The sequence below is a fragment of the Alligator mississippiensis genome, chromosome 1 (assembly GCF_030867095.1).
Source record: "Alligator mississippiensis isolate rAllMis1 chromosome 1, rAllMis1, whole genome shotgun sequence".
NCBI lineage: Eukaryota > Metazoa > Chordata > Crocodylia > Alligatoridae > Alligator > Alligator mississippiensis.
The window spans coordinates 201,202,694-201,225,580 of record NC_081824.1 but is presented as its reverse complement, the minus strand read 5'-3'; the positions used below and the strand labels follow the sequence as shown (position 1 = coordinate 201,225,580).

Genomic DNA, 22,887 nt, shown 5'->3' with positions numbered 1-22,887 from the left:
ATAGATGTTAGGGTCGGAAGGGACCTCAATAGATGTTTCATAGATCATCGAGTCCGACCCCCTGCATAAGCAGGAAAGAGTGCTGGGTCTAGATGACCCCAGCTAGATACTCATCTAACCTCCTCTTGAAGACGCCCAGGGTAGGGGAGAGCACCACCTCCCTTGGGAGCCCGTTCCAGACCTTGGCCACTCGAACTGTGAAGAAGTTCTTCCTAATGTCCAATCTAAATCTGCTCTCTGCTAGCTTGTAACCCCGGGGGGCGCCTTGGTGAATAAATACTCACCAATTCCCTTCTGTGCCCCCTTATTTAAAAGGGGTGTTTCCAGTTCTGAAATGTTCTCTGATAAGAGGGAAACATCACTGAAAATAAAATCAACATTGTTTTGTAATCTGAACGTTCTTTTTAGTTGTACCAACTTGTGCTGTCAAACCCCATGAGCTATTTGGCAAGTAATCCCTAGTCATTCAAGTTATTTTTTTTTGGTGATCCACAATGAGGTAGAACTTACTAAGCAGCAAAGATGGTATGATAGCTATTCCAAATCAGTCACTATTCAAACACAAAGGAACAGTGAAGTCAAAGGTACAAAACTGCACTAACAAACAGGTATATTGTAAGCAGAACATATAATCTCTTCCCAGGTTCCTCCAGTTTGCCATTGTTAGTTGGCAAGATTTCCATAAGCATCACTGTCTTCAATTAGGACTTGAATGGGGAGAAGTAAAGTCCTCTTGGAGGAATGTGGGTTAGGATATTACACCCCTGGAGACCAGCATGGAAAAAAAGGTGTGATGTTGGTGCAAGAGCCACAGGGTTTGTCACTGCTGGAGCTTGGGGGCAAGGACAGACTGAAATGCAAAAGGGAAGGAGGTAGGGAAGGAGCAGAATTGAACAGAAGTTTAAAAGAAGTACTTGATGCAACTGAAGAGGGACTGGGTTAGCACTGCAATAAAGAGGCTTACTTGGGATATGTGCAGACCATCTCTTGCCAATGCTGGGAAGCACTACGCTGAAGCATGGCACACCAGCCCTGTACATAGCAAACCCAGAAACAGGTGCAACACAGCTGCTGAGACAAAAAGAGCACATCAAACCCTGTCTTGGGTCTGCTTATTGATGTACCAGGGCAACTAAGGGGCTACAATGCATCTGGGTGTAGTTTGCACTAAGAAAGTGGGTTGTGCCTCCCTATCATGGACTGGAGACAGTGTAGACATGCCCTCAGAGAGCATGCCTCTGCAGATGTAGGCCATGCATGTATTTTAGTATGAACTGATAAAAGGAGAAATAAATTAGTCCAGGTAGTCAAGTCCCAAGCTGATTGTGAGGAGCTGCAAAATGATCTCATTAAGTTGCGCGAGTAGGTGAAAAAGTGGTAGATGAACTTCAGTGTCTACAAGTGTGAGGTAATGCACATGAGGAAAAGTAACCTCAACTATATGGGTTCTGAATGCTGGGTTCTGAACTAGCTGTTTTGACTCAGGAAAAAGACCTTGGAGTCACTGTAAATAGCTCTCTAAAAATGTCAAACTCAGTGTGCAGCAGTGACCAAAAATCCAGTAAAAATGTTAGGCATTATTAAGAAGGGAATTGAAAGCAAAATGGAGAACATCATTATACCATTATACAAATCCACAGTACACACATCTTGAATACTGTGTGCAGTTTTGGTCCCCACATGTCAAAAAGAATTAGAAAAAGGTACAAAGAAGGGCAATCAAAAATGATCCAGGACATGGAGCAGTTGCTGTACCAGGAGAGTCTGAATTCTTTAGTCTGGAAAAGAGAAGGCTGAGAGTGGATGATACAAGTCTAAAGCCATGAAGGGTGTGGACCAAGTGAACAAGGAGCTGTTGTTTACTGAATCCCAGAATCCTAGAAGTAGGAGACACCTGTAGGAATTAGTAGGCGACAGGTTTAATACTAACAAGAGAAAGTACTGTCATTTTTTAGGCAGTGGGCATATCTACACATGCAATAAGTGCATATGAATAAACTCTGGAGCTTGTTGCTCTAGAGCTTTTTGCTCCTGGGCACACTATTTGAATGTGCATCCAGGAGAAATTAACTGTGGAATAAATCAGCTCCAAAGTTTATCCATGCACAGCACATGGAGCAGCCTCAGCTGGCAGGGAGCTTGGGGGTCAGCCTGCCAGCCCAGGGCTGCTTCAACCAGCCTGTGCTGTGCAGGGGCTGACCTGGGCACTAGGATGCTTCAGTGCAGGGCTAGCTGGCAGGCAGTCCTTGCACTGTAGCACCTTCATGCCTTAGCCAGCCAGTACTTAAAAGTATTTACAAGTACTACCCTGCTTTGGAGTTAGTTTACTCCAGCCTAATAGACTGCACATGTAGATGCTGAGATATTTACCGTGGAGCTAATTAGTCTGCGCCACAGTAAACATATCATGTAGATGTGCCCAGTGTGTAGCTGACTTGTCGTATCCATGGCCACAGGAGGTAGGTAGTAGAGGCAGATAATACAGCCAGGTTCAAAAAGCTACTAGACCGTCATAGATGATAGCTCTATTAATGGCTATTGAACAGAACTGTTGGAAGCATTTCCTCTGGCATCTTTAAACCAGTAATGGATGCCAGAGGGAAACAGGGGGTAAACCACTCTAGGTCTCTCTAGTTCAGTGCTCTCACTGTATAGGATCCAATTCTGGGAATTGTTGGGGACAGGAAGGTGGGCCAGATAGACCATTTGTCTGACCCAGTATGGCACTTCTTATGTTCTTAATAGGGTATTAAAAGCAATGCCATTCTGTGTTAGAGTCCAGATGACAGGAGGGAAGAAAACGGAATCTTGGAGACGATTGTTTAGAAGAATATTTTCCCAGCCTTAACAATCAACTTAATCCCCATTACTTCTCTCCTGTATATTGTAACAATTTCCATGGTTTCTTTGAGTCCTCAGTATTAGGCATCTGATGTTAATTCTTGTATCCACGGTTGTGGCACTCAGCACAAAAAGCTACCTTGTCCAAGCTCATTTCTAATTAAAATACCGTATACAGTTCAGCAGCTGACACTAAAAAAAGAGAGTACTTACCCACGGTGTGAAGGAACTAACCCACAGGAGAGACATGTTGAGTTTGGCAGTCATGGCATCATCTTCTCAACAAGACAGAAGACATCAAGGTAATTTTTCAAGGGATTGTGTGCAGTAGTGTAGAAAGAAGTGACAGTTAAAAAGCTTGAATGAAATAAAATAAAAACACTCATCAAGATTTGAGTGTAGCCTGGTCACTCATTCAACAATGTGGGCAGTGATAGTGCGCTCCACCCTGGTCCTGGGTACAACCTCTTCAGCTAAGATTATTCATAAAACATAAATGAATCCAACAAACCCAAGAGTCACCTTCCCCTTTTCAGATCATAGGGACAAGAGGTGGCAGGAGGGGCAGCCAAGAGCTGATGCCACCCAAATTCTCTTTTGCTGTAGAACTGAATCTTCACAGACTTTTCTTTCCCTTTTCTCTCACCATCCATCTTGAAACACTGTTAAGTTTCTCAGCTGGGCCCTGCCCTTTTCAGCAGATCCCTTTCATCTTAAGGTTGGCTTGCCTGCCCTGGATGGCTGTCCCCAGTTCTTAAGGGGACAAACTGCCCTGCTACATGGGCAGTTCAACCATTTTAAACAATAAAGCAAACATCTACAAACTATTAAGGACAGACTAATGGTAAGCACGGCTGTGCAGCATACCAAGCTGAATTTCAACATAGCACACAAATTACCTAAATTTGTTTTGATAATAGGACTTATTGTTTAGCCTACTGATAGAACAGTTCATCTGGGATTCAAAAGACACCACAGTACAATTTAGAATTTTAAATTATTTTTCCCTGCCCCGCACAACCCAACTCTCACTTCCCGTAGCCAGTCACTGATTTGAAAAATATGTTTCCTTAGAAATGGCGTGGGTGTTTCCTAACTTTGTTGCAGTGCCAGGAAAGAAGAGCTTCTTCAAAATGCAATAAAACCAATCTTCCACCCGCAATCTTGGGCTCCTATACACATGTGTGGAGCAGAATCAAGCTTTCTGGGGCATGGAAATTGTTGCGATCCAACAGCCTTCCATGTCACATGTATCAGCATCCCAGCATGTCTCTGTGCTGAAAAAATGGAAGTGGGGCATTTTGAAATAAAACACATTTGATGAGTTTTAGTTCAAAGTACCCCACCACCATTTTTCAGCATGGGGATGTGTGGGGATGCTGATACACGATGCACTGGAGCTTTTAATTATGATGGCTCATTAATTAAAATGCCTGGTGCCACAACCCACAGCACATGTAAAAATGCCCTTCGTTTGTTTCTGCATGTAGAATTTATTATTAAGGACAGTGGAATTCAAGACTTATCTGCCAATGTATTTTCAGTACTTTTCAATACGAGTTAAATTATTAACTGAAGAGCAATTTCACTAAAATCAGTTTGTCTGCAAAGGTAGGATTCTTCTGAAAGAACTAACAAGTAGAGCTTAATAAACACGTAAAAATAATGAGTCCTGACAGTTCTAGGGTTAAATGCTTTAAAATTAGATCTTGCTGAAAGCTGAATCTTGTTGCCTAGCGACTGCTGCATGGGATGCTGCTATCACTCACTGCACACTTCTCTGGGGAGTTAACATTATGCTCATGGAAAATGGGCTATGATTGGGTCAAAGTGACATCATGCTGCACAGTAGGATCATTATTTTTAAGAGAGCATCTAACACAATTGCATTGAAGTTGATATCAAGGTGCACGTAGATCTAGTGAAAAACAGCTGCTTTTGACTTAAAAACATTATATGGGCACAACTAAACATTATCTACTATTGGAAAAGCTAGCAGCCTCTTCTCTTGGTGCCACAAAGCATTTTAAAAAATGAGACATTTCACAACTCTACCACAGCCAACTTCAAGTAACTCCAGTGCTTTTTTTCATCTTTCACCTCTGACACAGGCACTAAAAGACGTATTTCTAATGTGCTGGGAGGACTATCAATGTGTGGAGATTGGAATCCCCTGGGCAGCAAGCAGAAGACACATATGGCCCTAGAGAATCCAGAGAGCAACATTTTTTCCTGGTGACCCCAGTTCCCATTTGTTGGGCTGATTTGAAGATTAAAATGATTGTGAGCCCACTGACACCACTTCATTAATCATTAATACAAATAGATTTGCATTTATTTCAGTTCCTCCAAATGTGAGACAAAGCACATAAGGCCAGATTTTTAAAGGAGTTTAGGTGCTTAGAATTGTACATAGACACCTAATGTGCATGTTTAAAAAAACAAAACAACCCCCCCACCGGTAAGTGCCAACTTCCCATGATAATCAATGGGAATTTGACACCCAACACACGAGCAGCAAGGCTGCTCCGATGTTCTGCAATTGCAGCGTGTTGGAGGAGGCTTGATTAACCAAGTCTGTTGGAGCATGGTAACTACCACGCTCCAGCAGATTCCAGTGTCTCATGCATCAGCATCCCTGTGCTTAAAAATAGTGGCAGGGCACTTTAAGGCTCATTGAATGAGCTTTAAAGCAACACTGCCACTATTTTTAAACCGGGAACACTGGTACATGAGACGCTATGTGTGCTTTAATTAGAGAGGCTCTTGGAGCCAGACTAATTAAAGCAGCCCACCCTCCCACACTCCTGGATCACGTGTATAAGCACCCAAGGTGCATCTGAAAACTCCCCTGTGGGTTAATTTATCTACAACCTGAGGCTGCTAAGTGCCTGGTCTCAATGTTTAGCCACTATATTTATTTTCGTTACTAGCTGCCTGAGTGGCCACAGCTATTGTGTGTTTTTGTCTTTGTACATTGCTAATTGGATCTTTTGTTAGGACAGGACGTAGCAGGTGGCCCTTTAGCCATGTACCACGTTTATCTGAATCCAAGACAACTATGAATTAAAGATGACTTCCCCAACTCCTCCAATAAGTTCTACATATGGAAAATTATAAATGTTATATGAATCTTCCATGGATAGGATTTCATTAGGAGGATCATCTTAAATGTTCTCCCTAACCACCACTGTGGCAGGGAAAGCAGCAATGGGAGGCAGGGGGCCAGATTTCTACCCTGTGCCCCCCCAAACCCTTGCCCTCCCTGTCTGCTCCTCCAGCCTTTGCCCTGCCTGACCTGTACCCCAGCCACTTGCTCCCTGTGCCTGTCCCTTTGCCAGCTTCCCCTTATGCCCTGTCCTTTGCCCCCCCCATGCCTGCGCTTGGCTTGTACTGCTCCCGCTACCCATTCCCCACCACTTACTGTCTGTGGCAACTCTGCTTTGACTTGGAGGCAGTCAGCAGCAATGGCCCTGGCCAGGTCAGGACCAGAACTGGACCTGAAGGTAAGTGGCGGGAAGGGTGGGGAAGAGCAGGGAGGCAGCAGGGTGGGCAGGTTGCATCATCCCTCCCACACTCCACACTGCAGGTCTCCCCTGTGCACCCCCCCGCCCCATCCACACATGCCCAAACCCCCTGTACATGATCTCTTCCAGCACTCCTCCCATGGCCGCCCTCCCCTGATGCTTTGCCATCCCAGCCTGCAGCATCCAGCTTTGGCCCCAGGGCCAAACACAAAGCTGAGCAGCTGCCTGCCTCAGGACAGTACTTGAATCTAAGACAAGTCATCCCCCCCACTCCCCTCCCCTTGTTGACTGGGGAAAACATCTCAGGTTGGATTTGAGTAAATATGGTAAATGGAGGAAAGAAGCAGGGCTGCTATGCAGTGAGGATGGCATCAAGACTGAAGACAGCACAGGTGTGACCTAAAAAGTAAACTACTGATCTGTCTCCATTTTTACTAAGGACAGTGATGAACTTAGGGGCAAGATAATTCATGGGAATAAAGGTCTTCATATGGAAATTACCACAACCAAGGTAAAGGGAAATTCAAAGAGTTAAATGTACTCAAGCTTCAGAGGGATTGGATAACTTCCATCCTAGCATACAAGACAACCAGGCATATGGAATCATGTCTGATAGACTCATTAAATCCTATCAAGTCATGTGTCTGGAAAATATTAAATGCTGTACTTACAGTTAAGAAAGGGATAAAAAGCAATCAAAGCAATTACAGGTCCGTTAAACTGATCTCAAATTCTTGAAAGAAAAAAGAAACAAACACTTTCTTTTCTTTTTAAAAAAGAAAATTCTATGAGGCACTGACTTCATGGGATTTGAAAGCACTTAGTCTTGCTTGAGATCTGGACCTTATTCGATGGAAAAAATAGATACCACAGTGGTGCTTCCCATGTTTGAAGCTGTTTACTTTCATCAAGCACTCTTAATATGTATAACAAAATATGCAGAAAATAATCAATCACAAATGTTATAAAACAAATTTTATTTTGCAATATTTTATCATAATGAATTGCATCTCTTTGGTAAAAATAAACTTTATAAACATTTTAATTAACAGAGGTTAGCATACAAAAAACTAAACTTCTGTAAATTGTCTTTAAAATGGGCAGTGGTCTAAACTTGAGGGACAAGGGTTAGGATTGGTCACCTAATGGCAGTTATTCTAAACAAACCCAAGGACATTCCTTATATGCTACATCAGAAAACAAGCTAAGGGAACATTTTTAAAAACAATTCTGGTTGGTTTGATCAGAAGCATTCTCACAAATTCACTTTTAAATAAATAATAGTTACAATGAATTGGCAATTATAAAATGTTTTATATCACTATATGATGGCAACATAATACTTTTAATTATGCACTTTTTAGTTTGAAGAAATGTACATTTATAAAACAGGCTTGATAAATGGCACTGGCAGTTAAAATGTGAAGAATGTGCTTTAAGAAATAATGGCAGGTGCAACATTTAAAATACTCTACTTTTTCTTTCAATAAATATTTTGACTACACCATTATTAACATGTTTGAGTGTGCTTTGCTTTAACCAAAGCTTTCACTTTTTAGCCTAACAAAAAAGTTGTAAACCATACAACTTCCATTTTAAAGTTGGATTTTAAAACGTATGATGTGACTTTCACAAAAGCAATAATTTAGTACTGGAGTATGAAAAACTGATACAGCTTTGTACAGTATTCACATCAGTATTTATCTTAAATAGAGCAGCCCCCCTGGTAAAACAGGTCTCATACACTTACTTCTCCATTTAATTTTTAAGAATTGCATGTGATTCATTCATCCTTTCCCTACCTTTCAGCTGCTGCTAAAACATATTTAAACTGACCATTTGGTATGAACATTTTACATAATGTTGCTGACAAAATTAAAACAATGCTCAATTATACTAATTTATATTTATATACAACAGGATCCTGAACTCAAAGAAGGAAACAATGTGCAAGTGAAAAGAAAGGAAGCCATATCGGGTAAATATAAAGAGGGTTTCTCAACAACAGAACAGTTAAGTTGACATCCGCTGCAGCAGGAGGTGCTGAGCGCTGAAAAGCAAGAGGCCACAGAGGGACTCCATAGCCCTTAGAAACTGGGAGAGCACTGGGATGCCTCCATCCCATTGGAATATAAAGGAACATGGGGGCAACTGGTTAGCAGCAGGTAACCAATCTGCTTAGTAGCCATTGATAGGTTGGTTACCAGCAATACATAACTATCTGGGGAAGAGTGTAGCATAGACTGCTGCTATACGTGCGGCCTAAGCCGCATTTCCAGGCTGAGAAGGGAGAATTCTAGCACCAGCCCCACCACACTATTCTCAGTCTGCTTCCTTAGAGCTTCAAGTGAAGCCCTTTCAGCCTTAGCTTTTTGTTAATGACATAATGACTTTATTGCTTTGTCTTTGCATATGGAAACTGAAATATAGCAGTAATTTGTGGCCTGCCTGCCACTCTCACACATGGCAAGGGGTACCACTGATTTCAGTGTCAATGGTGGCACAGTCAGGCCTCTATTAAGCATGGAACCTTGTTACTTTTAGCTACACTGATTCTGTTTGGAAACAAAGGGCCACATTTGAAAAGGTTAACATTATTACTTTGGCAAACATATCAAGACAACAAGTATGAACAGACTGCCAGTATCTGAATAAGTGGGGCTGGATCTAGCTTCCTTCCAAGTTAACAGAAAGCCTGGGACTGACTTGAGCAGGTGCTGTGTGACCCACTTGTTCAGTTCCTTGGAATCTCACTTGTGGTTCTGAATGAAATTCCGATGGATTAAAGATACTTCTCCACAGGTCAAACGTGATTGCACTGCTGTAACAAATATGCTTTGTATTAGACACTATTAACAGGTATATGGGTAAACATCAGTGAAAGCAATGTCCTTAGGCATCAGCATCTACATTGCATTATGAAGAAATCCCCTGAACCACAATATTTGTGCTTAAAATTAATGGGTTATTAGGGGTTTTGTTTTTTTGTTTTATATTTTGAGATCATTAATTACATTATGTAATCAATAGCTTGTTCAATAGCAGTTAAGGCTATCAGAGACGCAGGAAGAAGCATGGTTGTATACAATATTTCCTTCTCTGCGAGTGGATTGGTGGGTGTGTGCAGACACAGGTTCATGAAAGAGAGATCATTTCTTTCTCTTTTTACCCTTCCATGCATAAAACTAATGAGTAACCAAAAGGAGCTTTCTGCAGTTTTTAAAGCTGTCTTTTTTAAATACCAAACTCACACTATGTAAACCTTAACATATTAAGGCTTGATCCAATGGCCATTAAATCAATGGAGTACTGTCATTGTCTTCAACAGGCACTGGAACGGGCCCTCAGAACAGGAGACCTTCAAAGCAGTACCACTGTATAAACATGTTAACTAGCTGGGAAAGCTACAGGGCAATATGCAGGAAGAAACAGATAAATAAGAAAAACACAGAACTACAAGCACCTTATTTCCAAGTGGCCAGAAAAATATTTTCTATCACTAAGTTTCAGGGTTTTTTAAAAATCCAGCCTTGATCTCAACAATCAAAAACAGTGGACATGGGTTCCTACATGGGTATATTTGCTTCTAATACTAAACCATCTTGCCCAACACATACTGGAAGCAATAGTTTAACATATTACTAAAAAAAAAATTAATGGCACATCCTACTGCCTCTCAGAAACAGGCAAGATGACCGATGTTTAGTTCTGTACAATTCTGAAATATACTTAAGGCATTCTTTTAATTAAAGTACTGTTAAACCCAGTCTAATATGTCTGCATACCCATTTTTTTCACAAAACACTACAAAATGCTATCTTCTATAGTAAGATGCAAGCAGTCATCACTCAGCTTTTTTATTTTAAAAAAATCTTATATTTGATGACTAACATTCTTGGGCACAGGAAGTTTGGGTATTTTAAAGAGGCTCTTTTATTGCAAAGATGATGAGTTTTAAGGAGCTTCCCCCACATCAAAGTAAAGAGGTCTTCTGTGTTACAGTGCATACCAAAAGCCCTAAACATACCTTGATTATAGGTTAACACTGTATTTCAAAGGTTGCTAAAGTGGTCCATATAGCATGAGGCTGAAACACAGTAATCAGTAGACTTAGAAAAAGGGCAGTATGGCAGCCAACACTGCAACACTCATAGGGTCTCTTTAGACATTACAGTTATTAAATCAGTTTTCTTAATCTTCAAAATGAAACTATTATGTTTTGCTTTTCCTAAATGTGTCATAAGTTCTGTTCCCAGAAATCACTTAAAAATTTAGCCATCTAGAATCCCCACCTCATTCATTCATGCAACAAGACAGCATAGCCTGAACTCTGTGGGGGTTTTTTAAGACAGTAACTTCTACATGGGGCTTGTGGGGGGAGAGGGGCTGGAGGAATTCAACAAGAACCTTTTGCTAACGACTACTGAATATTCAATAGTTGGGGAAAAATGACCCCCTCATTCCCCTAACACGCGCGCGCGCGCACACACACACACACACACACACACACGTCGCGCACGCAAAATGGCAGCTTTTCACCCGTCTCACCAGTAAAAGTTATTTGTATTATGGGAAGAGATGGAAAAGCTGTCTTCCCTCGACCCTGGGTGATATTTCCCCTTGAGTGTGTGTGTTGAGGGTTAGTACAGAGCAAAATTATTCATAATGTGCATCTGAACCAATTAATCTCTCAGGAAGTAATCAAATATTCAAATCAATCACCATTAAGAAGGATACCATTGGGTTTTCCCCAGTCAGGCATCTCCTCTAATCTGAAATGATTAAATAAAATCTTCTAGCCAATGATTTAAAAACAAAAGGCCAAGCTATAATTAGCGCCAAAAATAAAAAGCAAACAAGTCCTCTTATGGCTTTGATCTCCCTTGTGAAGGGTAAAAGTAGAAGAGTATTGCCACACTTAAAAAAAATATAAGTATATATTCACACTACCAGGTATAACTATTTTTTCCTCTGCTTCTGACTGTGGGCCTTTGCAGTACTTATTAAGGAACCCAAACATGTGTGGATTCCAGCCAGGTGGAGCAGAGAACCAGCTGCCTCTTTCAGCTCCTCATCTATTTCTTGACATAACTCCTTGAAAACCCTGTCAGAGGTATTTACACAAGGTTGTGATGCATAGCCACTGTCTCCAAGCGGGTCATCTTCATAGTCAACGTCTGTATCCACTTCACTGTGAAATCCTTCACTGCTGTCACTTCCTGCATGGCTGGTCTTGGAGATGAATTCATATACCTCATCAACTGAGGACAAGGAAGACACGCTGGATCTAGATGCACAGCGCTGTGAAGCCACACTGCTAACACTGTAATTGTGATCCTTCTTTGGATCGATATTGGTGGCTGCAGAATCGTTTTCTTGCAGATTCACTGAACTGTGAGGATTAAATGCACTGCCATAACTCCTTTTCTTGGCTGTCTTCAGTGGCTGGGGCTTCTCACCTATTATTGAAAGCACAGATCTATCAGTAAGCAAAAGAGCTCAAACAGAACCATGCCACCTTGGTACATAAGCTGACAGAGATAAACTGTATGAACACATCATTTCTACAGGAGGCGATAGGTATGCATCACTGGACACGTAGGGTGTTGACAGACGTGGGAAACCCTCCCCAAAAACAAAACAAACAAACAGAAACAAACCACAGCACTTTACAGGAAGCACAATCATGTCAGTTTGACTCTGCTTATCCAGCACCTGAACAGCTCGTGCACTTCAACAGGGCTTTTTGGTGCTTTTTTTACCTAATAGCTGATTGAACCAGCTATTAGATAAAGTGCCAAAAAGCCCTGCTGAAGCGCGCAAGCTATAGAGACACTGGGTGAGCTTGGTCAAACTGACATGATTCCTCTTTTGGACATGCGCTGCACTTGGGGCAGGGGTGCACCAAGCTGAAACTAAAACACTGTTTGTTTGGTTTTTTTCCATGTCTATAAGCAGCCCTCCTGACCACTGGAAAACTTGCAGATTCAGCAAATCTGAACAAAAAATAGTGGTAGACAACTAGTCTGCAATTAGGTGTCTATGTTTTATCTATGTAGGGAGAGAAAAATATTAAGTTAGTTAAAAACAGCAGAAAGGTTGACCTGTAAAAAAAACTGGAGCATGGTGGCAGAAGAGGCTGCATAAGCCAATTTGGTACACTATTTCCTTCCTGCTACTTATAAGCTAAAGAATACTTTGTTGCTAAAATTTCTGGCTAAGTCTTCAACTACCAGCTAAGGACAAAACAAAAGATAAAACTGTTTATGCTTACAGTCCAACATCCCTTGTTCAATGGAAGTATTTAACAGCATCATGGCAGTAGCAGCATCAATGTCAGATTCTATAAAGAAGAGGAAGCAGAAAGTTAGATTCCATTTTACGGAAGTCACAAAAGGCTGTCCTACCCAGAAACAATAACATGCACTTGTAGTTGCCTCTAGTATTGTGATGGTTCATGTGTCTAAGAATATGGAGTATATATGACTACTATATGGCCAAAATTAACTTGCTATAGAGCAAGAATGTGACTATTAGGGCTCCTGTTGCAGGACAATTAATTAAAAATTATTTGTCACTACCAGAGTACATTAAAAGGCTTGTCTGGTTTCTAATGTACTTCACTACAAGCATTGAAAGAGCAGTGGCCATTGTAGATAAGCATAACAGGAAAGCCTTCTCATATACAAGTAACCATAAAAAGAAAAAGATTAGGCATACACCACAGCAGAGCTCTTCCTAAGCAGCCTTGGATTTCATTCTATAAATATGTAAGTTTGTCAAGCTGATGCATTACATAAATGCAGAATTAATTCAGCATGCATGAACAGCACCTTCACAGAAGAGCACTACAGAGTACTCCATGCACTTTTTCACACTAACCAATAAGTCAAATGGAATAACAGAGATAGAGAAAGAAGCCAAAAGAAAAAGAATGGATAAAACTATTCGATCCAAGATGCATGAAGGTATAAATAATAAATGGGCAGTTGAAGACCTGAAGATACGGATGAACAGTAGTGCTTTTAGTCATTTCAAAACGCTTCTCTAAGAAATTCTATACCTTGGAACTGCAGCACTGATTTATTGGTTATTTAAAGAGCCCAAGGAGAACAGACAGGCCTCTATTACAACAACAGTTATTAACTAGAATCAGAATAGAATCAGATGGATTCGTATTTAGCTCTGTGGTAGCGGTGACACAGCTATTAGGCTCTCTACTAGAACTATTTATACACTGATACGGAGCACACCTTTCTATTCTGATGATAAACTTCTTAAGGAATAGCACATCAAAAAGATCATGCCACATTGTATCTATTTTTTCACCTTGTTCTTTATTTATATTTTTCCATATATGACTTCCTTTCTTCTATTTTCATTCACTCTATTAAACATGAAGTAGAAGTTTAAATATGAAGAGGTCATAAATAAGTTCAAAGGCTTCTGTAATGTCTTCAGAAGATCAAGAGACTGATCCTATAAAATTCTGCACCTTGGACTATAGCACTGGTTTACTAGGGGACTGATCAGACAAAAAAGAAGAGGGGTGTACACATTTATGGAGTAAAGGAACAATGCATCTTAAAAGGCAAGAGGTTTCCATAAAGTAGCCTCTGTGCCTCAGAGAAGACCACAGAGCGGGACAGTAAGTATGCATGAGGTGTGATGGAAAAAAAAAAGAACGTACTTAGGACAGTGCATGGGGTAGAACAGGTTATTAACAACCTGTACCCTACAATCCTGCTGAACAGGGTAAGGGAAGCTGAGAAAGGCTTGACTAGCAGCACTTTCCCCACTGTTACCAGCAGCTGAAGTAAAAATTGGTGGCATGCACTACCTTAGATGGCTCTCGTTTTGTTCACAGCCATGCTATTACAAAATAACTGCCTATGTGGGAATCACTTCATAGATTCCCCACCCCCGCAAAAAAACCCCACAAAAAGAAAAGAAAAGAAACTACTGCGTTGTCATTTGAATGGTCTTAAATCCCATCAGGTCAAATTTTTCCTCAACTGGGAAAAATTAGCTTAAATTTAAGAGGTGTGTGAGAGGGGAAACACGAGTCCCCCCAGCATGGCCCGGACCCCTAATCAGAATGCCTGGCACTCACTGCAGGAGCAGAGACGGGCAGAAGCGAGGAGGAGACCGGAGCTCGGACACAGGCAGAGGTGCAGGCTCAGCAGTTTTGCAGTTGCCTGAGCCTGCGAATTGGAGAGAACTGGGGGCGTGGCTTCGGGCTGCTCAAAAGGCAGATGGGGAAACAGCTGGAGGTGAGCTGGGGAGAGAGGAGTGGAACACCAGCCAAGAGACCCCGACTCCAGAGCTGGGAAGCTCCGGCTCCAGCTCCAGCTCCCTAGACAAGGGGTCAGTCGCCTACCGGGAGACCCTGACCAGCGAGGCAGACTTGGGGATTGGCAGGAGCCAAGGAGCCCCGCAGAGAGGCAGTGATCAGGTGGGACACCGCTGGAGATCGGCAGGGCTCTATCTAGGAGCTCCAGAACCGTGGCTGAGGGCAGACCCTCAAGCACTCAACCGTCCTCGGATGGCTTTGGATGTGGCACAGCACGGGAAACTACGAGTCCCCTAAAGGGGGAGAAGAATGACGCTGGCAAGAGAGACCAGGACAACAGGACCTCAGGTCAGCCGGGCTCCAGGGCGGAGATGCCAGAAGAACTGGTAGGGGCGGGGCACAAGGATGCCCCCCGTATCCGCACCAGTTAGAGGGAAAGGACAAGCAGGCCCCCCCCTGGGGGGGATAGAAAGGAACCCTGAGATAAGAGATAGGCAGGCAGGCAGGCAGGCAGGCAGGGAATCTCGGAAGCTCCACCGGCAGGCACCGGCATTTTCAGCTGCGTTATAGATGACCCCAGCAGGGGCAAGTTTATTTTCGTGAAGAGGGAAAAACCAGCCCAAAAACCCAGGGTGAAACTCTGAAAGTTCACGGCCCAGAAATTCCAGGCCCTGCAAGGTGGGGCAGCGTGGGGAAGAAATGCAGGGAGCAGCACCAACCCAAGCCGAAGGCATGGGAAGGGTGGGGTAAAGGGGAGGTTTGGAGCTCCACGAAACCACCCCCAGGGTTGAGACCCCTCTGGGCCCCAACAGAGAACTGCCTCCCCAACAAACACCAAAGACGTGGCAGGTGAGAAAAAGGGCCAGTGCCCAGCCCATCTAGGTGGCACTGGATTAGAGTTTCACCCTGACATCTCTGGGGGGCACAGCCCACACCCAGCACTGGGAAGATCGGTGCTGCCACTGGCCCCAGGCAGCAGCACCCAGTTCCTGTCACCCAGCAAGCAGATCGGGGGCATGAACCACTGGGACAACTCCGGCACAGCCCCCGTAGCCCTCCCAGGGGTGCGGGCAAACCCCAGATCTGCCTGCCAACTGACAGGAGCCAGCCAAGTGCTACCACCTGGGGCCAGTGGCACCCAGGGCTGTCCCGGGGGGGGCAGCGCTGCAAATCAGGGCAACCACCCCTGCCCCTGGCTCTGCACTTTGGGGGGCCCCGCAGAGCTGGGTGGAGTGGCTGTGGCAACTCTGCAACACCCCAATCCTGCGCGCCCTGGATGCAAAGATGAGGCAGCAGCAGCAGCAGGAGGTAGCGATTGGCCAGACGCAAAGCCAGCAGCGGTGCAGAGTCATCATGGATATTATGCCTGGCTCCAAGCATGGGGCCCGGGGTGGTTGACCTGATTCACTCTCCCCCGGGACAGCCCTGGCTGCCACTGGCTTCAGGCGGCAGCACCTGGCTCCTGTCAGCTGGCAGGCAGATTTGGGGCCTGCCAGCATCCCCGGGAGGGCTGTGGGGGCTGGGTTGGAGTCCTCCCAGCAGTATGTGCCCCCAATCTGTTTGCTGGGTGACCGGAGACAGGTGCTGCTGCCTGGGGCTAGCGGCAGCACCGATCTTCTCGGTGCTGAGTGCGGGCTGCATCAACCAGTCTGTCATCTGGCAGACAGCCCCCGCAACCCTCCTGGGGGTGTGGGCGAGCCCCCAGTCTGCCTGCCAGATGAGAGGAGTGGGTGCTGTCGGGTGGGACTGGTGCTGAAGACAAAACGAAATGGAATAGTGCTTTCAAAATAAAACGAAACTCTAAATGAAACGCTGTTCCGTCAAATAGTCGAAATGGAAGCTGAATCAGAACGGCGCTGTTTTGAACAGCCCTACGGGATACATTAAAAGTCTTCATTTCTCAAGAACAGCTGTTTCCATTGACTCATGGCATACTAATGGCTTGCCTCTAATAGAAAGGTATAGGGAGATGTGAAAATTGAAATTAACACAAAGAAATTCCTACATTTGGTTCCATTGCTGTCTTTAATTGGAATAGCCAGAATCTGCCTGGCAAACTTAACACTGACATCAGACAGAAGAGAGCAGCCATAAAAGAAAGTGAGAGAGACAGAATCCTATTCCATCTAAAGCCTTTAGTATCTTATGTTTACTCAAGCAGACATAGCCATCCTGTTAGTATCAGGGCAAGCGTGAAGAAAAGATTCAACAGCGGATCAGCAGACAGGCCAGGAAGTGCCCTTTGCTGACAAACGATACTGAATTCCCACGCAATTCTACCTCATACTGGACTTCCAAGAGAGCACTAAAGTCTCTACCTATACAGCCACAAAAAATACCATCATATTTTCTTGGTAGATAGATAGCCTGTTCAAGATTCATCCTAAGTCACCTTTACAGGAGATTGCTGCCAGGAATACTCCTCTACAGACACTTCTCCTTTTGGCAGGGACAGCAAATTTCCAATGGAACAGGGCTTAGTATTGGCCTTCATCACTGTCACTAAGCCACATACAACAAGAGTTCTCCACAGAAATTGTATTTCACCTGACCATGGTTGTACATTTCTGGAACCCCTGCACACAATAAGATATCCACAGTCTCCCCTCCAACCACATTTGGACTTAAATAGAGAGAAACTCGGTTGACATATGTACCGTTTTACTTGAATCAATGATGCCACCATTAAAGGGAAGGCTATAGTGTCCTAAAGCCTAATTTTTTCCTAGTGGGACACCAGAAATGGAGATCTACAAGACAGGACTATAGCCAACCTCCCCAATCTTTCAGGTTGTTGATTTCATAGACATTAGGGCTGGAAGGAACCTCAGAAGAGCACTGAGTCCAGCCCCCTGCCCCAGGGGGGAAGAAGTCAGCAAGGATCAGAGGAGCTCAGCAAGAGAAACATCCAAATGTCTCTTGAAGGTGTTCAAAGTAGGTGCTTGAACCACCTCTGGCAGCAGGCTATTCCAGACCTTGGGGGCTCGGACAGTAAAGAAGTTCTTCCTTATGTCCAGCCTGAAACGGTCACGGAGGAGTTTGTGACCGCTGAATCTTGTCATCTCTCGGGTCGCTCTGGTGAACAGATGTTCCCCCAGATCCTGGTGAGCACCGCTGATAAAATTATAGGTGGCCACCAGATTCACCCCTAAGCCTGCACTTTTCCAGGCTGAAGAGTCCCATGGCTCTCAGCCTCTCATAATAAGGTCTGTTTTTCTGACCTCTGATTATGCGTGTGGCTCTCCTCTGGACTCTCTCAAGCTTCTCCACATCCTTTTTGAACTGAGGAGCCCAAAACTGGATGCAGTACTCCAGCTGCGGCCTCACCAAGGCCGAGTACAACAGGAGAATGACGTCCTGGGATTTGCCTGAGAAACATCTATGGATGCAAGCCAGCGTTTTGCTTGCTTTACTAGCTGCAGCATCACATTGATGGCTCATGTTCATCTTGTGATCAATCATGACCCCCAAGTCCCTTTCATCCATAGTGCTAGCCAGCGTAGCACTGCCAAGGCTATAAACATGCTGCAGGTTTTTCCTCCCAAGGTGGAGAACCTTGCATTTTTCAGTGTTAAACACCATCAGGTTCTCGTCTGCCCATTTCCTGAGCCTGTCATGGTCAGCCTGGATCACCCTCCTGTCCTCAGGTGTGGATGCTTTACCCCTAAGTTTGGTGTCATCGGTGAACTTGGCCAATCCGCTTCTGACCAATGTCTACATCATTGATGATGTTGAACAGTATAGGCCCAACAACAGAGCCTTGGGGGACCCCACTGGTCACAGCGCACCACAACGATTGTCTTCCATCAATTGCCACCCTCTGGGTCCTACCATAGAGCCAATTCCCCAGCCAGTGGATCGTGGTGAGCCCAAGGCCGCAGTTAGCCAGTTTTGCTAACAGGTGATCATGGGATACCAGATAGAAGGGCTTTTTAAAGTGAACATATGTGACATCAATCTCTTCTCCCTTGTCCAGGTGATAGGTCACTGTTTGTAAAAGGAAATTAGATTGGTCAAGCAAGAACTACCTGCAACAAACCCATGCTGGGTATCCCTCAGGATGTTGCCATTGGCCAGCCTGCTAAGAATGGCCTTTTTGATCATCTTTTCTAAGACCTTCCTTGGGATAGAGGTCAGGCTGATGGGCCTGTAGTTTGCCGGATCCACTTTCCTCCCTTTCTTTAAGATAGGCACCACATTGTCCTTCTTCCAATCTTTGGGCATTTCACCAGAGCGCCAGGAGTTCTCGAAGATCCGTGCCAGGGGCTGGGCTATGACGCTTGCCAGCTCCTTGAGTACCCTGGGGTATAAACTGTCAGGGCTGGCTGACTTGAAAGTATCCAGCCTCTCAAGGTGTTCCTTCATAACATCAGCACTGATGGAGGGTAAGTAATCTCCCTCACCTGGGCCTTCCTGTCCCGAAATGGGCAGGGGCATCCAATTGGACTGGTGAAAAACTGAAACAAAGTACCCATTTAGCAAGTTGGCTTTTTCCTGGGCATCAGTTGTCCCATGTGGTTTAACAGGCATCCAATGTTGCCCTTGCTTTTCCTCCGGCTCCCCACATATCTAAAAAAGAACTTTTTATTATCCTTGATACTTGTAGCTAGCTGGAGTTCCATCGCAGCCTTGGGTTTCCTGGTTCGCTCCCTGCAGGTCTGGACCAGTGCAGAGTATTCCTCTTTGGAAGTGGATCCAGTCCTCCATCCTTTGTAGGGCTCTCTTTTTAGACACAGGAGGTCCGCTAGTTCCCTGGAAAGCCAGGGGGAGCTGCTATGCTCTTTTGCTGCCAAGATCTTTTGATGAAGATCTTGAACAAAACCAACCCCAGAAATGACCTGAGGCACTTCACTTGATGCCAACTGACAACTAGACATCAAGCCATTGACTACAAACCTCTGAGCCCGACGATACAGCCAGTTTTCTATCCATTAGCAGTAAAGCTTAGGATTCATCCACACTTCAGTCAAAGATATATATGACTCCACCATGTGTAGACATACCTATGCTAGCTCAGGTACTGCTAACAATCTACATGTTATAGTTATGGCAGCACAGAGCTTGGTGAAGGCTGCAAGCCCACCTGAGCAAGCATGCTGTCAGTAAGCTTGGGCACATCTAGAGGAGTTACCATTGTGGCTTTGAACTTTTCAGATGATTTCAGGCTTCTCGGTAGAGAAGCTCTTGCAGCCACAAGGAACCACAATGTGATGTGAAGAACCTTTCGGGCACTGACTGCTCTATAAAATGAATAAACAAGTTGAACCAGGTTGTGAATGGGAAAGGGAAAAAATGCTGCAATGCTAAACCTTAACCATGGCTGAATATGTTGTTCAGCGTTAGCAGTATACCAGGTCAGCTCCTTCCGTTCTCTATCAGGTTTTTGGTGGAAGGTTCAAGGTGTCTCTATACTTCAAGAGCTACTGAGACAAAGGGCTACTGCCCTTTTATTCATTTTATTACTGAGTTCAGAAAAAACAGAGATATAATCTTGTTATGAGACAGCAGCGCAGTCTACAGAGTCATCAGCAATATTTAGAGCCAATATTGGAAGCAGGCTCAAAAATGCAGCAAGAAAATACCATGTGGATTTTGCAGGGTGAGGGTAAAAACCCATTTGTCAATGCAATGAGTGGATAACCTGCCTGAAAAGAAGTATAAAAAAAGAGGAATATCATTATAGCAGTAAAGACAGTTGCGCCACAAGCAGGAACAAAAAATAAAGAAACTGTCAGGATCCTTCCTATTAGACTTAGCCTCATCTGATGGCAGAAAATTCTCTCCTTTAAATAAGGAGAAGGGAAAGAAAGGGCTTTTTGAAAGGCTGACAGTCCCTTTTTTAAGGTGCAAGGAAACAATCTTTGACAAGCAGGGAAAAGAAACTGTCACCTGCTGAGTCATTAATACAGGCCTACACAAATGATGGAATTCATATGGCAGAGTGACTGTCACATGTCCATCCACTGCCTCTTTGGCATCAAAGAACAAAGAGGCAGGAAGAAGAAACTGGATTCTAGGTGAACAAAAAGTTCTTAGGACCAGGAAGGGGTTGGGAGGGGGTTGGGGAAGGAACCAGGTGCTATATATCCATTTTGTGATAACTGCAAGAGTAGCATCTGGACCACACAACCTTAATACATCCCATTACTAGACAATATGAATTCGTAATCCTGCACCTCTGCCTGGAAGAGTTAGCCTAGGATTTCTTTTTGAAGAAGTACAGTTAACAACTTGGGCACTGCAAGATGTGCCAAGTCAGGGTGCATCATATGGTTCTTTTGGCAAAAATCACTTATCTTTATATATAATCTTTCGCTTTTATGCACAACTCACAAAGAAGATTAAACGTCAAGGCACAATAGAGAAGACTTGGTGAACAGAGAAGACACACACACACACACACACACACACACAGATAAGCAACTTAAGTGCACTTTGTGGAATGTGGTCATAAAAGTGGCAATAAAACAGCATCTAGGACAGCTTAGAGGTGGGGCAGCAACGCTAGCCACAAAACATCCCCTATACAAATTACGTGTTCATATAAATTGCAGCAAAGTACAAAGTCAAAACTTATAAACACAGAGAGAGAGGAAGAGGGAGAGAAAAAGAGAAATCCCCTGTAATGGAATGGTGGATTTAAGAACAAAATCAAGAAAGATTTAGCTTTTGAATGGATATCCTACTAGATTATACAGGTTTTAAAATAGGTCAGAGTTTGGGACAAGCAAACAATATATGTGTTAGGTACCATACTATGATGAAGAGGATGTTGGACACTGAAATACAAACTTGCTTTATGTCTCAGGACCCAACTGATTGGTTTAAACTGGGGGGGGGGGGGGGAGGGGAAGAGGAGGAAGGAATGAGAAGAAACCCACAAATACAACTAGAATGCACATTATTAACTGACTTCCTCAGATGGTATAAAGATACTTTCAGAACAGGTTGATCTGCACAGTTCAGATGATAATTTATGTTGTATATGAATTGGGAGATAGCAGGACACAGAAAATTTACCTTTGAGAGACCGACCATGGTTCTGCTTAAGTACTGAGGTTAAATAGTGAGGAGACGATGGCCTACTGAAAGGAAAGAAAAAAAAAAAAAGAGTTAAAATAAGGGCACAAATCGTTTTACATTTATGCTATGAATAAATAAGTCACATTAAATGAAAGAATGTTTACACTATGTATAGACAAAAATACATTCAAATGAGGGAAAAGCTAAGGAAACACCACTAATTCTTCCACCTTTGACAGCAAGTGCCCAACCCACCAGACTACTGGCCAGCAGGGTACAAAGTACTCTCTATTCTTCCAACTGAAGGCAGGTCACTGGGCAGTCAAGATTCTTGGGGCCAAAAATAGACAGAAGAGGAGGGAAGACTCCTGGGTCCATTTCCACTGTTGTTTATGCATTTTCTCTAACAACTAGATAGTGCAAGATGCATAACAGCATTGGGAACACAGCCCACGGCTCACTCTCTCTTTTTCTCTCTCTCCCAGAGTGCTCTCTTTTCTGGGTTTACAGTCAAGCAACAGCTTTCATGTTCCCATGATTCTCACATTCCTTTCCATCCAATGGTTTAGCTTCGACAGGAAGTGGGGAGGATGTCACATGCCCTGTGTAGCCCAGACCCAAGGGCACTTTCCTTGGAAGTGGGAGATGTGCAACCAAACCCACTGCAACTGACTGGATCTTACAACCCAAGTCTCACACTTCCTGGGCAAGTGTCCTGACCACATAGCTACTAGGAGAAAAATAGGCAAGTCCCCCACCACTGCTACAGCCACCACTGTTTCCATACTACATAACAAAGGCTTCAAACAGTTGCTCAGCATGGTCTCTCCATCAAGGAACCAGGGGCTTAGGCTGAGTTTAAGCACTTTCTAGGTGGAACTGGACCATATCAGAGCTTAGATAGTAATTAGACGGGTAAGGTGACAGCTCTGGATCATTTCTGAGCAGATGTAGCAGCCCAAGACTAGTGGCTTAGGCCAACACGGAGATGCATAATGACTCCAGGTACTGGCTAAACACATGACTATTGAGTATGGTGGGATAGTATTGCACTGAGTGACTTGGATAACTAAAAACTGCAGAAGGGCTGCTTTAGACACTTCAGAGGTAGAACGGGATTTGGGCAAAAATCCACATGCAACTTTGACTTCAATTAAACTAAACATGTGAGTAAAGATATGTCTGTGCTTGAGGATTTGCATA

The 22,887-nt window shown here is 43.8% G+C and overlaps 1 protein-coding gene across 2 annotated transcripts in view; it reads right to left on the bottom strand.

Annotated features, from left to right (window-relative positions):
- Positions 1-7,328: 7,328 nt before the first annotated feature.
- The window catches only part of FOXN2 (forkhead box N2), a 68,820-nt gene continuing 53,261 nt past the window's right edge, over positions 7,329-22,887 (bottom strand). The window contains exons 4-6 of one of the 2 annotated variants that reach the window (XM_014610960.3): positions 21,682-21,743; positions 12,643-12,711; positions 7,329-11,827 (exon numbers count right to left, since the gene is read on the bottom strand). In XM_014610960.3, coding sequence (XP_014466446.1) covers positions 11,328-11,827; positions 12,643-12,711; positions 21,682-21,743 — 631 coding nt within the window. In that variant the 3' untranslated portion in view covers positions 7,329-11,327. Of the gene's footprint in view, positions 11,828-12,642; positions 12,712-21,681; positions 21,747-22,887 lie in introns of both variants that reach the window. The other variant, XM_006274703.4, reaches the window with a different exon arrangement.